Genomic DNA, 17,306 nt, shown 5'->3' on the forward strand with positions numbered 1-17,306 from the left:
CCCAGATCTGTTCCTCAACAGAATCCTGTCTCAGAGCTCTACGAACAATTCCAAACCCCATGGCTTGTTTTTTTCTCTGACATGCACTGTCAACAGTGGGACCATATATAGACAGGTGTGCCTTTCCAAATCATGTCCAGTCAATTGAAATTTACCACAGGTGGACTCCAATCAAGCTGTACAAACATCTCAAGGATGATCAATGGAAACAGGATGCACCAGTGCTCAATTTCAAGTCTCATAGCAAAGGGTCTGAACTCTTATGTAAATAAGGTATTTCTGTTTTTAATATATATACACACACACACACACACACACACACACACACACACACACACACACACACACACACACACACACACAAAGTTTGGACACATCTACTTGTTGCAGGACTTCTTTCTGTATTTTTATAATAGTGAATACATCAAAACTATGAAATAACACATATGGAATCATTTAGTAAGAAGTGTTAAATCAAAATATATTTTATATTTGAGATTCTTCAAAGTAGCCACCCTTTGCCTTGACAACAACTTTGCATACTCTTGGCATTCTCTCAACTCAGGTAGTCACCGGGAATGCATTTCAAATAACAGGTGTGCCATGTTAAAAGTTCATTTGTAGAATTTCCTTCCTTCTTAATGCGTTTGAGACAATCAGTTGTGTTGTGACAAGGTAGGGGTGATATGTAGAAGATAGGGCTACTTGGTAAAAGACCAAGTCCAAATTATGGCAAGAACAGCTCAAATAAACAAAGAGAAACAACAGTCCATCATTACTTTAAGACATGAAGGTCAGTCAATCTGGAAAATGTCAAGAACTTGAAAGTTTCTTCACGTGCAATGGACATGAGACTGTGGAAATCTGTCTGATGAGTCCAAATCTTTTATGAAACGCAGAGTAGGTGAACGGATGATCTCCGCATGTGTGGATCCCACCGTGAAGCATGGAGGTGTTGTGATGGTGCTTTGCTGGTGACACTGTTGGTGATTTATTTACAATTTAAGGCACACTTAACCAGCATGGCTACCACAGTGATACACCATCCCATCTGGTTTGCACTTAGTGGTACTATCATTTGTTTTTCAACAGGACAAGGACCCAACACGCCTCCAGGCTGTGTATGGGCTATTTGACCAAGAAGGAGAGTGATGGAGTACTGCATCAGATGACCTGGCCTCCTCAATCACCCGACCTCACCCCAATTGAGATGGTTTGGTATGAGTTGGACCGCAGAGTGAAGGAAAAGCAGCCAACAAGTGCTCAGCAAACTCCTTCAAGATGTTTGGAAAAGCATTCCAGGTGAAGCTGGTTGAGAGAATGCCAAGTGTGTGCAAAGCTGTCATCATGCAAAGGGTAGTTACTTTCAAGAATCAAAAATATATTGATTATTTTGCAATGTAGAAAATAGTAAAAAATAAATAAAAACCCTGGAATGAGAAGGTGTGTCCAAACCTAGGAAACTAGGCATATGTCGCACATAACTACTTCACGGGAGAGGCATTTTTTTCCCCCCATCAAAATGCTTTTTTTTTGCCAGAAATGCCTTCTGGAACATGTGAACTTTCATGTGCCTTAATAACTACATTTTATGCCATCTGTAAATTTGAATAAATAAATACAATTATAAGTTTAGTTGGTTTAGCCAGACAGGAACCTTCCCGCTAGCAATGATTGGCTATGATAATGGATGATCTGGACATGCTGAGAGAGGAGTTCAGATTGGTCTGCCATGTAGCATGCTTGTCTTTAACATGAGCTGCTCAGTATGTGTTTTGGTAATCCTTACTACTGTGGCTTTTTTGAAAGGTATCATGAAGAACTGCAAAAGTGTTGCTACTGTACTGCTCTCACTTTCTGGAGTACGATTGTGCCATGCAGACTCTTCTCGGACTCTGAAAATGAATCAGACTATGGGGAAATCCCTGATTTAAGTTAAAACATTTTCATTGAACCAGACATTGGAGTCTTCTCAAACGGTAATCAACATTGTTGTTGTCACAGAAGAAGTTGACAGAGTTTTGAAATCAGTGGAATGCCCAGTGAAAGCAGAGTATGCTAGCTAAGGAGATGGAGAAAATTCTGGCTTTTGATAGCAAATATGCAGAGTGAGTCGAAAAGAGAACACACTGTTGTATAAAACAACTGTCTCTGGATTACAGCTTCAATTTAATGGCAACCATGGCATCCATGACAGAGGGAGAAGCGTTCATCCATGTATACGGGGAATATAGTCTAGCTAGCTACATTTTCAAATACTATACATTTCTAATTTAGTCAGAAAGTCATTTTCATTGCAAGTTAAAGAGTACTGTTGTGGTCATCCTGGAAACATGTAGTCATCCTGTCTGGGTGTATGATCTGTGTAGTAATATTATTTGTATCTCACAAAGCCATTTGCATTGCTAGTCATAGCCTAATGTTAGCTAGCTAGCTAACACTGAACCTAGTTAGCTTTAGCTACCTGCAGATTGCATAGTAGCTAGCTATGACAATCAGTTTGTATTGCCAGTAGTTATGGTTGGGATTATTGCCACATTCAAAACAACTGGGAACTCACAAAAAAAAACGACCTCCGACTGGGAAAAATAGTTTTTTTTCGGTCATCCAACTCGGAATCTCGGGCCTCTTTATAGAGTCCCGACCTTCCGACCTGAAGAGAGAGCACTGATGTCATGATTTCACCTCGTATTTTTTCCAAGTTCCCAGATGTCTTGAAAGCACCATTAGGTCCATTGTTTATCTAGTTACATGTCTAAACAAAAGACTCTACCTCGCCAGATGACATGACCCACCAAGTTAGCCAGGTGTGATCACGGTCATCTATTGTATTTCATGAACATGTCTAGACAATATAGTGACCCATACACTTAACTAGATGTGGCTGGGGGGTGGTTATTGCACTTATTTCACATGACCCATCAATTTAGACAAGTGTGTCTGGGTAAGAATCATCTAATAAATATAAAATATTTACATGGACACTTTCTATTTTTGATATTGCTACTATGCAAATATGCAAGTAACCATTTCACTGTATCATTTACACCTTTTGCATGTGAAAAATAAATTTAGATTTTGGTTGATATGTTGTGTGTTTACCAGAGATGGTAAGGTGAAGAACATGACCTGTCCAAAAGTCAGAATAGGGTATAGGCCAAGGACTAAATAATGTATTTTTGCTACTACTTATCACTTTTAGTATTTAAATCTTTGGTTGTTTACAAATTTCTCACTATGTTTAGCACATGGCCTCACATGTGAATCCTTAAAAAGATGGGTGGGGCTAAGGCTTAAGAGGGTGTGAACAATGATGAATGGGTATAGACAAAGAAGAGCTCTCCAGTAGGTGTACCCAAACATTCAAGGGCCATTTTCTCATAAGTGGAGTTACAAGTTATAAACTTTCAAAGCGTAACTGCAGTGTATGATATACCATTGTCCAGCTCTGAGTCTCTACTTTTATCCAATGTAAAAAACACTATTTAAAATCTTGCTACAAAGCACCGAATCGAGCCAGTCGGTGTCACACATACACACACCCACCCACACCAGTGGCGGTCGGTGCCGTATAAGCTGAGGAAAGATTACAGTTGAAGTCAGAAGTTCACATACACCTTAGGCAAATACATTTAAACTCAGTTTTCAACATTCCTGACATTTAATCCTAGTAAAAAATCCCTGTATTAGGTCAGTTAGGATCACCACTTTATTTTAAGAATGTGAAATGTCACAATAATAGTAGAGAGAATGATTTATTTCAGCTTTTATTTCTTGCATCACATTACCAGTGGGTCAGACGTTTACATACACTCAAATAGTATTTGGTAGCATTGCCTTTAAATTGTTTAACTTGGGTCAAACGTTTCTTGTAGCCTTCCACAAGCTTCCCACAATAAATTGGGTGAATTTTGGCCATTCCAGAGCTGGTATAACTGAGTCAGGTTTGTAGGCCTCCTTGCTCACACACACTTTTTCAGTTCTGCCCACAAATGTTCTATGGGATTGAGGTCAGGGCTTTGTGATGGCCACTCCAATACCTTGACTTTGTTGTCCTTAAGCCATTTTGCCACAACTTTGGAAGTATTCTTGGGGTCATTGTTAATTTGGAAGACCCATTTGCGCCCAAGCTTTAACTTCCTGACCGATGTCTTGAGATTTTGCTTCAATATATCCACATCATTTTCCTTCCTCACGATGCCATCTATTTTGTGAAGTGCACCAGTCCCTCCTGCAGCAAAGCACCCCCACAACATGATGCTGCCACCCCCGTGCTTCACGGTTGGGATGGTGTTCTTCGGCTTGCAAGCCTCCCTCTTTTTTCCTCCAAACATAACGATGGTCATTATGGCCAAACAGTTCTATTTTTGTTTCATCAGATCAGAGGACATTTCTCCAAAAAGTACCATCTTTGTCCCCATGTGCAATTGCAAACCGTAGTCTGGCTTTTTTATGGAGGGTTTTGGAGCAGCGGTTTCTTCCTGGCTGAGCGGCCTTTCAGGTTATGTCGATATAGGACTCGTTGTACTCTGGATATAGATACTTTTTTACCCGTTTCTTCCAGCATCTTCACAAGGTCCTTTGCTGTTGTTCTGGGATTGATTTGCACTTTTCGCACCAAAGTACGTTTATCGCTAGGAGACAGAACGCGTCTCCTTCCTGAGCGGTGTGACGGCTGCATGGTCCCATAGTGTTTATACTTGCGTACTATTGTTTGTGTAGATTAACGTGGTACCTTCAGGCGTTTGGAAATTGCTCCCAAGAATGAACCAGACTTGCGGAGGTCTACATTTTTTTTCCTGAGGTCTTGGCTGATTGCTTGACATCATGGGAAAATCAAAAGAAAAGAGGCACGTAAATTAGCCCATCAGAAGCTTCTAGAGACATGACATCATTTTCTGGAATTTTCCAAGCTGTTTAAAGGAACAGTCGATATAGTGTATGTAAACGTCTGACCCAATGGAATTGTGATACAGTGAATTATAAGTGAAACAATTAGTCTGTAAACAATTGTTGGAAAAATTACTTGTGTCATGCACAAAGTAGATGTCCTAACCGACTTGCCAAAACTATAGTTGGTTAACAAGAAATGTGTGGAGTGGTTGAAATACGAATTTAATGACTCCAACTTAAGTGTACGTAAACTTTTGACTTCAAATATATTTTTTTTTCATGAACATGGCCTTATATCTATTACAGCATATTGGATGACTGTCATTCATATTCCATTCACCCAGTTAAATGTAAATCAAATCAAATTGTATTGGTTACATACACATATTTAGCAGATGTTATTGCGAGTGTAGAGAAATGTTTGTTCATTGCTCCAACAGTGGAGTAATATATAACAATTCACAACAATACACACAAATCTCAAAGTAAAATAATGGAATGAAGAAATATAAATATTAGGACGAGCAATGCTGTAGTGGAATTGACAAAAATACAGTATATACAGTGGGGAGAACAAGTATTTGATAACCTGCAAAATCAGCAGTGTTTCCCTACTTACAAAGCATGGAAGGTCTGTAATTTTTTATCATAGGTACACTTCAACTGTGAGAGAGAATTTAAAACAAAAATCCAGAAAATCACATTGTATGATTTTAAAGTAATTAATTTGCATTTTATTGCATGACATAAGTATTTGATACATCAGAAAAACAGAACTTAATATTTGGTACAGAAACCTTTGTTGCAATTACAGAGATCATACGTTTCCTGTAGTTCTTGACCAGGTTTGCACACACTGAAGCAGGGATTTTGGCCCACTCCTCCATACAGACCTTCTCCAGGTCCTTCAGGTTTCGGGGCTGTTGCTGGAAAATACGGACTTTCAGCTCCCTCCAAAGATTTTATATTGGGTTCAGGTCTGGAGACTGGCTAGGCCACTCCAGGACCTTGAGATGCTTCTTACGGAGCCACTCCTTAGTTGCCCTGGCTGTGTGTTTCGGGTCGTTGTCATGCTGGAAGACCCAGCCACGACCCATCTTCAATGCTCTTACTGAGGGAAGGCGGTTGTTGGCCAAGATCTCGTGATACATGGCCCCATCCATCCTCCCCTTAATACGGTGCAGTCGTCCAATCCCCTTTGCAGAAAAGCATCCCCAAAGAATGATGTTTCTACCTCCATGCTTCACGGTTGGGATGGTGTTCTTGGGGTTGTACTCAACCTTCTTCTTCCTCCAAACACGGCGAGTTGAGTTTAGACCAAAAAGCTCTATTTTTGTCTCATGAGACCTCATGACCTTCGCCCATTCCTCCTCTGGATCATCCAGATGGTCATTGGCAAACTTCAGACGGGCCTGGACATACGCTGGCTTGAGCAGGGGGACCTTGGGTGCACTGCAGGATTTTAACCAATGACGGCATAGTGTGTTACTAATGGTTTTCTTTGAGACTGCAGCGCACGCAAGGAAAACATTTCCACTGGTCTACTGTCCATTGCTCGTGTATAGAGGTCCTGGAAGGCAGGAAGCTTGGCCCCAGTGATGTACTGGGCCGTACGCACTACCCTCTGTAGTGCCTTGCGGTCGGAGGACGAGCAGTTGCCATACCAGGCAGTGATGCAATAAATATATTTGGATTTGTTTAACACTTTTTTGGTTACTACATGATTACATGTGTGTTATTTGATGTCTTTACTATAATTCTACAATGTAGAAAATAGTAAAAATAAAGAAAAACCCTGAAATTAGTAGGTGTCCAAACGTTTGACTGGTACTGTATATTATCTTTTAGAACAGTCTGAACTTCAACTCTGTTCTTCTGTTTCAGGGATTTAATTGAACACACAGTAAATGGCATGTCATGAACGAACCAGGGCTCATTAGAGGTACTCACAGAGGAGATGCCGTAGAGGAAGATGAGGAGGAAGATGACGATGAAGTCACTGTTGGGGAAGAGAGCTGTATAGGTAGCGATGATGGACATGAGGATGGACATGGTGGTGACCAGAGCTGCATACAGCAGGCCCCACGAAAGCCTGTTGAAACATCAACACACACACACACACCTTTGTAGAGAAAAAAAAATCAGATATCATAACATAAATTATGTAAAAATCCTCCCCTCACTCTCATTTTTTTTATTTTACCTTTATTTAACTAGGCAAGTCAGTTAAGAACAAATTCTTATTTTCAATGACGGCCTAGGAACAGTGGGTTAACTGCCTTGTTCAGGGGCAGAACGACAGATTTTTACCTTGTCAGCTCTGGGATTCGATCTTGCAACCTTTCGGTTATGCTCTAACCACTAGGCTACCTGCCGCCCTTACGTGGGATGATGTAAAAAGCCTTAATAATGTTATTTCTTTAACAACCTAGCTTTGCACATGGTACGCCAGCCTCCATCATTGAGTCAGTTAACTGTTGGAGGTTCTTTATGGCAATATAGTATAAATGTATACAGCATTTACTTTAAACACAAATCATCCTACTGACCAGAAAGCAGAGTCGTAGAGGCCCATCATGGTCATGGTGTCTTTGAGCCTGTGTTCCTTCTCTGCTGCCACGTTGACGATGAGGAAGGTGATGAAGGGTGTGAAAGCCAGCACCAGGTAGATGGAGATGAGAGCGTGGGGAAACTTTTGGACCTCCACTGACCCTGGCTGGCCCATCATCACCACACGCAGGTGGTCCATCTCACTCCATACTGACCGCTTGGTCTGCATCTGAACACAGGACATAGGCAGGGATCAAGCATTAATATACACTGAACAAAAATATAAACGTAACATGTAAAGTGTTGGTCCCAGGTTTCATGAAATATCCCAGAAATTCCATACACACAATAAAAGGCCACTAACATTTGCAGTTTTGTCACACAACGCAATTCCACAGGTGTCTCAAGTCGAGGGAGCATGCAATTGGCATGCTGACTGCAGGAATGTCCACCAGAGCTGTTGCCAGAGAGTTGAATGTTAATTTCTCAAACATAAATCACCTCCAACGTCATTTTAGAGAATTTGGCAGTATATTCACCTACAGTGAGGCAAAAAAAGTATTTAGTCAGCCACCAATTGTGCAAGTTCTCCCACTTAAAAAGATGAGAGAGGCCTGTAATTTTCATCATAGGTACACTTCAACTATGACAGACAAAATGAGAAAAAAATCCAGAAAATCACATTTTAGGATTTTTTATGAATTTATTTTCAAATTATGGTGGAAAATAAGTATTTGCTTCTTACGAAGCCACCCCTTTGTTGCCCGGGCGGTGTGTTTGGGATCAATGTCATGCTGAAAGACCCAGCCACGTTTCATCTTCAATGCCCTTGCTGATGGAAGGAGGTTTTCACTCAAAATCTCACGATACATGGCCCTATTCATTATTCCTTTACACGGATCAGTTGTCCTAGTCCCTTTGCAGAAAAACAGCCACAAAGCATGATGTTTCCACCCCCATGCTTCACAGTAGGTATGGTGTTCTTTGGATGCAACTCAGCATTCTTTGTCCTCCAAACACGACAAGTTGAGTTTTTACCAAAAAGTTATATTTTGGTTTCATCTGACCATATGACATTCTCCCAATCTTCTTCTGGATTGTCCAAATGCTCTCTAGCAAACTTCAGACGGGCCTGGACATGTACTGGCTTAAGCAGGGGGACACGTCTGGCACTGCAGGATTTGAGTCCCTGGCAGCGTAGTGTGTTACTGATGGTAGGCTTTGTTACTTTGGTCCCAGCTCTCTGCAGGTCATTCACTAGGTCCCCCCGTGTGGTTCTGGGATTTTTGCTCACCGTTCTTGTGATCATTTTGACCCCACGGGGTGAGATCTTGCGTGGAGCCCCAGATCGAGGGAGATTATCAGTGATCTTGTATGTCTTCCATTTCCTAATAATTGCTCCCACGGTTGATTTCCTCAAACCAAGCTGCTTACCTATTGCAGATTCAGTCTTCCCAGCCTGGTGCAGGTCTACAATTTTGTTTCTGGTGTCCTTTGACAGCTCTTTGGTCTTGGCCATAGTGGAGTTTGGAGTGTGACTGTTAGAGATTTATACTGATAACAAGTTCAAACAGGTGCCATTAATACAGGTAACGAGTGGAGGACAGAGGAGCCTCTTAACCTCTAGCGTCGAGCAATCCCGTATCCGGGAGCGTAATCATAGCCTCAAGCTCATTACCATAACGCAACGTTTCCTATTCATGAAAATCGCAAATGAAATGAAATAAATTGAAACACAAGCTTAGCCTTTTGTTAACAACACTGTCATCTCAGATTTTATATATGCTTTAACCAAACCTACACAAGCATTTGTGTAAGAGTATTGATAGCCTAGCATAGCATTAAGCCTAGCATTCAGCAGGCAACATTTTCACAAAAACAAGAAAAGCATTCAAATAAAATAATTTACCTTTGAAGAACTTCGGACGTTTTCAATGACGAGACTCTCAGATAGCAAATGTTCATTTTTTCCAAAAATATTATTTGTGTAAGAGAAATAGCTCCGTTTTGTTCATCACGTTTGGCTAAGAAAACCCCCCCGAAAATGCAGTCACTTACAAGGCCAAACTTTTTTCCAAATTAGCTCCATAATATCGACAGAAACATGGCAAACGTTGTTTAGAATCAATCCTCAAGGTGTTTTTCACAATTCTATTCGATGAAAAATCATTCCTGGCAGTCGGTTTGTCATCAGAGGCAAACTGAAAAATACTGCAGCTGGAGATTACGCAATAATTGCGACGGAGGACACCAAGCGACCACCTGGTAAATGTAGTCTCTTATGGTCAATCTTCCAATGATTTGCCTACAACTACGTCACAATGCTGCAGACACCTTGGGGAAAACGTGGAAAGGGTAAGCTGACTCCTAGCTCCTCCACAGCCATATAAGGAGTCATTGCCATGAGGCAGTTTAAAAAAATGCGGCACTTCCTGATTGTATTTTTATCTGGGTTTTTTCTGTAACATCAGTTCTGTGGCACTCACAGACAATATCTTTGCAGTTTTGGAAACGTCAGAGTGTTTTCTTTCCAAAGCTGTCAATTATATGCATAGTCGAGCATCTTTTCGTGACAAAATATCTTGTTTAAAACGGGAACGTTTTACATCCAAAAATTAAAAGATCGCCCCCTATATCGAAGAAGTTAAAGAAGAAGTTACAGGTCTGTGAGAGCCAGAAATCTTGCTTGTTTGTAGGTGACCAAATACTTATTTTCCACCATAATTTGCAAATAAATTCATTCAAAATCCTACAATGTGATTTTCTGGATTTTTTTTTCTCATTTTGTCTGTCATAGTTGAAGTGTACCTATGATGACAATTACAGGCCTCTCATCTTTTTAAGTGGGAGAACTTGCACAATTGGTGGCTGACTAAATATTGTTTTGCCCCACGGTATATCCTACCAACGGGACATTAAAAACTGTAATATCTTATGTTTCACAGAGCCGTGGCTGAACGACGACATTAAGAACAAACAGCTGGCGGGTTATACACTCCATCGGCAGGACAGAACAGCAGCCTCTGGTAAGAAACAGGGCGAGGGCCAATGCATATTTCTAAACAATAGCTGGTGCTCAAGTCTCAAGGTTTTGCTCCCCTGAGGTAGAGTATCTCATGGTAAGCTGTAAACCACACTATCTACCTAGAGATTTTATCTTTATTATTTGTAGCTGTCTACATATCACCACAGACTGAGACTGGCACAAAAACCACACTCAATGAGCTGTATTCCTCCATAAGCAAACAGGAAAACGCTAATCCAGAGGTGGCGCTCCAAGTGGCCGGGGACTTTAATTAATGCAGGAAATCTTAAATCAGTTTTACCTCATTTCTATAAGCATGTTAAAAGTGCAACCAGAGGGAAAAAAATTCTAGACCACCTTTACTCCACACACAGACGCGTACAAAGCTCTCCCTCGCCCTCCATTTGGCAAATCCTCCTGATTCCTGGATGCCACCCGTTCTGTAAAATACGTAACGGTTTCGTATTTCACTGAAAGAATAAAAGTTTTGTTTTCGAAATTATAGTTTCCGGATTCGACCATATTAACGACTATTATATTATATTACAATAGAGTCAATGATTTGATATAGCAGTCTGATTGAGCAGTGGTAGGCAGCAGCAGGCTTGTAAGCATTCATTCAAACAGCACTTTACTGCGTTTGCCAGCAGCTCTTCGCAATGATTGAAGCACAGCACTGTTTATGACTTTAAGCCTATCAACTCCCGAGATTAGGCTGGCAATACTATAGTGCCTATAAGAACATCCAATAGTCAAAGGTATATGAAATACAAATGTTAGAGAGAAATAGTCCTATAGTTCCTATAATAACTACAACCTAAAACTTCTTAACTGGGAATATTGAAGACTCATGTTAAAAGAAACCACCAGCTCTCATATGTTCTTATGCTCAGAGCAAGGAACTTAAACGTGAGCTTTTTTACATGGCATATATTGCACTTTTACTTTAAACCAAATAGAACATGCCATTATTTATTTGAGACTAAATGTATTTTTATTTATATATTAAGTTAAAATAAAAGTGTTCATTCAGTATTGCTGTAATTGTCATTATTACAAATGTATATATAAAAATTGGCCAATTAATTAGTATCTGCTTTTTTTGGATCTCCAATAATCGATATCGGAGTTGAAAAATCATAATTGGTCGACCTCTATCCTGAAAAGCTCATCAAATGGCTACCCATACTATTTGCATTGCCCCCCCTCACGCTGCTGCTACTCTCTGTTAATAATATCTATGCATAGCCACTTTAATAACTAACTACGTGTACATAATTACCTCAATTACCTCGACACCGGTGCCCCCCGCACAGGTACCCCCCGTATATATCCCCGCTATTGTTATTTACTGCTGCACTTTAATTATTTGTTATTCTTATCTCATACGTTTTTAAAAAGGTATTTTCTTAAAACTGCATTGTTGGTTAAGGGCTTATAAGTAAGCATTTCACTGTAAGGTCTACTACACCTGTTGTATTCGGCACATGTGACAAATAACATTTGATCTCACCTGTATGATGGCGGCGTCGATGAGAGTCTGGAGGCGGATGAAGCCAGAGTACCAGTAATTAGCTGCTCTGCAGTTCACTGAGCTGGCAAAACAGTTGGCTGAGGGACGGAGGAACAAACAAAGAAACAGACAGACACACTCCGTTAATGCCTTCATAACTCACATCTGTACATGGACTAGTGACAAATCCTTTGAATAATCTTGGAATTTAAAATCATCTAGCAGTATGCAAACAATATATCTCCAAGCGGAAGGCTATCTATTGTATTGGGGATGTTCTGCTTGAAAAAAGAGGGTAGGGTCAAACTTTGTCTCTCACACTAATGGACATTAGGAAGGCATAGGCTCAACTCTCGCTCACAATTAAAAAATATTTTTTTTCACCTTTATTTAACCAGGTAGGCAAGTTGAGAACATGTTCTCATTTACAATTGCGAGCTGGCCAAGATAAAGCAAAGCAGTTTGACACATACAACAACACAGAGTTACACATGGAGTAAACATACAGTCAATAATACAGTAGAAAAATATGTCTATATACAATGTGAGCAAATGAGGTGAGATAAGGGAGGTAAAGGCAAAAAAAGGCCATGGTGGCGAAGTAAATACAATACAGCAAGTAAAACACTGGAATGGTAGATTTGCAGTGGAAGAATGTGCAAGATAGAGGTAGAAAAAATGGGGTGCAAAGGAGCAAAATAAATAAATCAATAAATACAGTAGGGGGAGAGGTAGTTGTTTGGGCTAAATTATAGATGGGCTATGTACAGGTGCAGTAATCTGTGAGTCGAGGATCGGTAGGATGGTCAGTTTTACAAGGGTATGTTAGGCAGCATGAGTGAAGGATGCTTTGTTGCAAAATAGGAAGCCAATTCTAGATTTAACTTTGGATTGGAGATGTTTGATGTGAGTCTGGAAGGAGAGCTTACAGTCTAACCAGACACCTAGGTATTTGTAGTTGTCCACATATTCTAAGTCAGAACCTTCCAGAGTAGTGATGTTGGACAGGCGGGAAGGTGCAGGCAGCGATCGGTTGAAGAGCATGCATTTAGTTTTACTTGTATTTAAGAGCAATTGGAGGCCACGGAAGGAGAGTTGTATGGCATTAAAGCTCATCTGGAGGGTTGTTAACACAGTGTCCAAAGAAGGGCCAGAAGTATACAGAATGGTGTCGTCTGCGTAGAGGTGGATCAGAGACTCACCAGCAGCAAGAGCGACATCATTGATGTATACAGAGAAGAGAGTCGGTCCAAGAATTGAACCCTGTGGCATCCCCATAGATACTGCCAGAGGCCCGGACATCAGGCCCTCCGATTTGACACACTGAACTCTATCAGAGAAGTAGTTGGTGAACCAGGCGAGGCAATCATTTGACAAACCAAGGCTATCGAGTCTGCCGATGAGGATGTGGTGATTGACAGAGTCGAAAGCCTTGGCCAGGTCAATGAATACGGCTGCACAGTATTGTTTCTTATCGATGGCAGTAAAGATATCGTTTAGGACCTTGAGCATGGCTGAGGTGCACCCATGACCAGCTCTGAAACCAGATTGCATAGCGGAGAAGGTATGGTGGGATTCAGAATGGTCGGTAATCTGTTTGTTGACTTGGCTTTCGAAGACCTTAGAAAAGGCAGGATAGATATAGGTCTGTAGCAGTTTGGATCAAGAGTGTGTCCCCCTTTGAAGAGGGGGATGACCGCAGCTGCTTTCCAATCTTTGGGAATCTCAGACGACACGAAAGCGAGGTTGAACGGGCTAGTAATAGGGGTTGCAACAATTTCGGCAGATAATTTTAGAAAGAAAGGGTCCAGATTGTCTAGCCTGGCTGATTTGTAGGGGTCCAGATTTTGCAGCTCTTTCAGAACATCAGCTGACTGGAGAAATGGGGAAGGCTTGGGCGAGTTGCTGTGGGGGGTGCAGTGCTGTTGAACAGGGTAGGGGTAGACAGGTGGAAAGCATGGCTAGCCGCAGAAAAATGCTTATTGAAATGATCTATTATAATGGATTTATCGGTGGTGACAGTGTTTCCTATCCTCAGTGCAGTGGGCAGCTGGGAGGAGGATTTCTTATTCTCCATGGACTTTACAGTGTCCCAGAACCTTTTTGAGTTTGTGTTGAAGGAAGCAAATGTATGCTTGAAAAAGCTAGCCTTGGCTTTTCTAACTGCCTGTGTATATTGGTTTCTAGCTTCCCTGAAAAGTTGCATATCACGGGGGCTGTTCGATGCTAATGCAGAACGCCATAGGATGTTAGGATGTTTTTGTGTTGGTTCTGGGCAGTCAGGTCTGGAGAGAACCAAGGGCTATATCTGTTCCTGGATCTAAATTTCTTGAATGGGGCATGCTTATTTAAGATGGTGAGGAAGGCATTTTAAAAAAAATAACCAGGCATCCTCTACTGACGGGGTAAGATAAATATCCTTCCAGGATACCCCGGCCAGGTCGATTAGAAAGGCTTACTCGCTGAAGTGTTTCAGGGAGCATTTGACAGTGATGAGTGGAGGTCGTTTGACCGCTGACCCATTTCGGATGCAGGCAATGAGGCAGTGATCACTGAGATCTTAGTTGAAAACAGCAGAGGTATATTTAGAGGTCAAGTTGGTTAGGATGATATCTATGAGGGTGCCCGTGTTTACGGCTTTGGGGTGGTACCTGGTAGGTTCATTGATAATTTGTGTGAGATTGAGGGCATCAAGCTTAGATTGTAGGATGGCTGGGGTGTTAAGCATGTTCCAGTTTAGGTTGCCTAGCAGCATGAGCTCTGAAGATAGATGGGGGGCAATCAGTTCACATATGGTGTCCAGAGCACAGTTGGGGGCAGAGGGTGGTCTATAGCAGGCAGCAACGGTGAGAAACTTGTTTTTAGAGAGGTGGATTTCTAAAAGTAGAAGTTGTTTGGGTACAGACCTGGATAGTAGGACAGAACTCTGCAGGCTATCTTTGCAGTAGATTGCAACAACGACCCCTTTGGGCAATCTATCTTGCCTGAAAATGTTGTAGTTAGGGATGGAGATTTCATAATTTTTGGTGGTCTTCCTAAGCCAGCATTCAGACACAGCTAGAACATCCGGGTTGGCAGAGTGTGCCAAAGCAGTGAATAAAACAAACTTAGGGAGGAGGCTTCTAATGTTAACATGCATGAAACCAAGGCTATTACGGTTACAGAAGTCCTCAAAAGAGAATGCCTGGGGAATAGGAGTGGAGCTAGGCACTGCAGGGCCTGGATTCACCTCTACATCACCAGATGAACAGAGGAGGAGTAGGATAAGGGTATGGCTAAAAGCTATGAGAATTGGTTGTCTAGAACGTCCAGAACAGAGGGTAAAAGGAGGTTTCTGGGGGCGATAAAATAGCTTCAAGGTATAATGTACAGACAAAGGTATGGCAGGATGTGACTACAGTGGAGGTAAACCTAGGTATTGAGTGATGACGAGAGAGATATTGTCTATATTGTCTATATTGTCAATCTCATAATTGAAACCAGGTGATGTCATCTCATGTGTGGGGGGTGGAACTGAAAGGTTGGATAAGGTATAATGAGCAGGTCTAAAGGCTCTACAGTGAAATAAGCCAATAAACACTAACCAGAACAGCAATGGACAAGGCATATTGACATTAAGACTAGAGGTCGACCGATTATGATCTTTCAACACCGATACCGATTAATGGAGGACCAAAAAAGCCGATACCGATTAATCGGACAATTTCTATTTATTTATTTGTAATATTGACAATTACAAAGATACTGAATGAACACTTATTTTAACTTAATATAATACATCAATTTAGCCTCAAATAAATAATGAAACATGTTCAATTTGGTTTAAATCATGCCAAAACAAAGTGTTGGAGAAGTAAAAGTGCAATATGTGCCTGGTAAAAAAGCTAACGTTTAAGTTCCTTGCTCAGAACATATGAAAGTTGGTGGTTCCTTTTAACATGAGACTTCAATATTCCAAGGTAAGAGGTTTTAGGTTGTAGTTAATATAGTATTTATAGGACTATTTCTCTCTATACCATTTGTATTTCATATACCTTGTGACTACCAATATGACTATTGGATGTTCTTATAGGCACTATAGTATTGCCAGTGTAACAGTATAGCTCCCGTCCCTCTCCTCGCCCTTACCTGGGCTCGAACCAGGAGCACATCGACAACAGCCACCCTCGAAGCAGCGTTACCCATCGCTCCACAAAAGCGGCGGCCCTGGCAGAGCAAGGGGAATAACTACTCCAAGTCTCAGAGCGAGTGACGTTTGAAACGCTATTAGCGCACACCCAGCTAACTAGCTAGCCATTTCACATCGGTTACACCAGCCATTAGGCTGATAGGCTTGAAGTCATAAATAGCGCTGTGCTTGCGAAGAGCTGCTGGCAAAACGCATGAAAGTGCTGTTTGAATGAATGCTTACGAGCCTGCTGTTGCCGACCATCGCTCAGTCAGACTGCTCTATCAAATCATAGACTTAGTTATAACACACAGAATTACGAGCCTTTGGTCATTAATGTGGTCGAATCCGGAAACTATCATTTCGAAAACAAAACGTTTATTATTTCAGTGAATCTAATGGATGGCATCCCTAAGTCTAAATATTCTTGTTACATTGCACAACCTTCAATGTTGTCATAATTACGTAAAATTCTGGCAAATTAGTTCACAATGAGCCAGGCTGCCCAAACTGTTGCATATACCCTGACTCTGCGTGCAATGAACGCAAGAGAAATGACACAATTTCACCTGGTTAATATTGCCTGCTAACCTGGATCTCTTTTAGCTAAATATGCAGGTTTAAAAATATATACTTCTGTGTATTAATTTCAAGAAAGGCATTGGTGTTTATGGTTAGGTACAGTCGTCCAACGATTGTGCTTTTTTCGCAAATGCGCTTTTGTTAAATCATCCCCCAGCGTTGCATTGATTATATGCAACGCAGGACGCGCTAGATAAACAAGTAATATCATCAACCATGTGTAGTTAGTTATAACTAGTGATTATGATTTACTGATTGTTTTTTGTAAGATAAGTTTAATGCTAGCTAGCAACTTACCTTGGCTTCTACTGCATTCGCGTAACAGGCAGGCTCCTCGTGGAGTGCAATGAGAGGCAGGTGGTTAGAGCGTTGGACTAGTTAACTGTAAGGTTGCAAAATTGGATCCCCCGAGCTGACAAGGTGAAAATCTGTCATTCTGCCCCTGAACAAGGCAGTTAACCCACCGTTCATAGGCCGTCATTGAAAATAAGAATGTGTTCTTAACTGACTAGCCTAGGTAAATGAAAGGTATACTTGTTTTGATATATATATATATATATATATATATTTTTAAA

General features: G+C 41.1%; 1 protein-coding gene across 1 annotated transcript in view; it reads right to left on the reverse strand.

The window, feature by feature from the left end:
- LOC139381100 (ATP-binding cassette, sub-family A (ABC1), member 5) overlaps positions 1-17,306 on the reverse strand; it is an 87,237-nt gene that overhangs the window by 53,574 nt on the left and 16,357 nt on the right. Inside the window, exons 5-7 of the mRNA XM_071124380.1 lie at positions 11,982-12,079; positions 7,443-7,672; positions 6,844-6,985 (exon numbers count right to left, since the gene is read on the reverse strand). Coding sequence (XP_070980481.1) covers positions 6,844-6,985; positions 7,443-7,672; positions 11,982-12,079 — 470 coding nt within the window. The remainder of the gene's footprint in view (positions 1-6,843; positions 6,986-7,442; positions 7,673-11,981; positions 12,080-17,306) is intronic.

The sequence above is a fragment of the Oncorhynchus clarkii genome, chromosome 23 (assembly GCF_045791955.1).
Source record: "Oncorhynchus clarkii lewisi isolate Uvic-CL-2024 chromosome 23, UVic_Ocla_1.0, whole genome shotgun sequence".
Classification (NCBI taxonomy): Eukaryota; Metazoa; Chordata; class Actinopteri; order Salmoniformes; family Salmonidae; genus Oncorhynchus; species Oncorhynchus clarkii.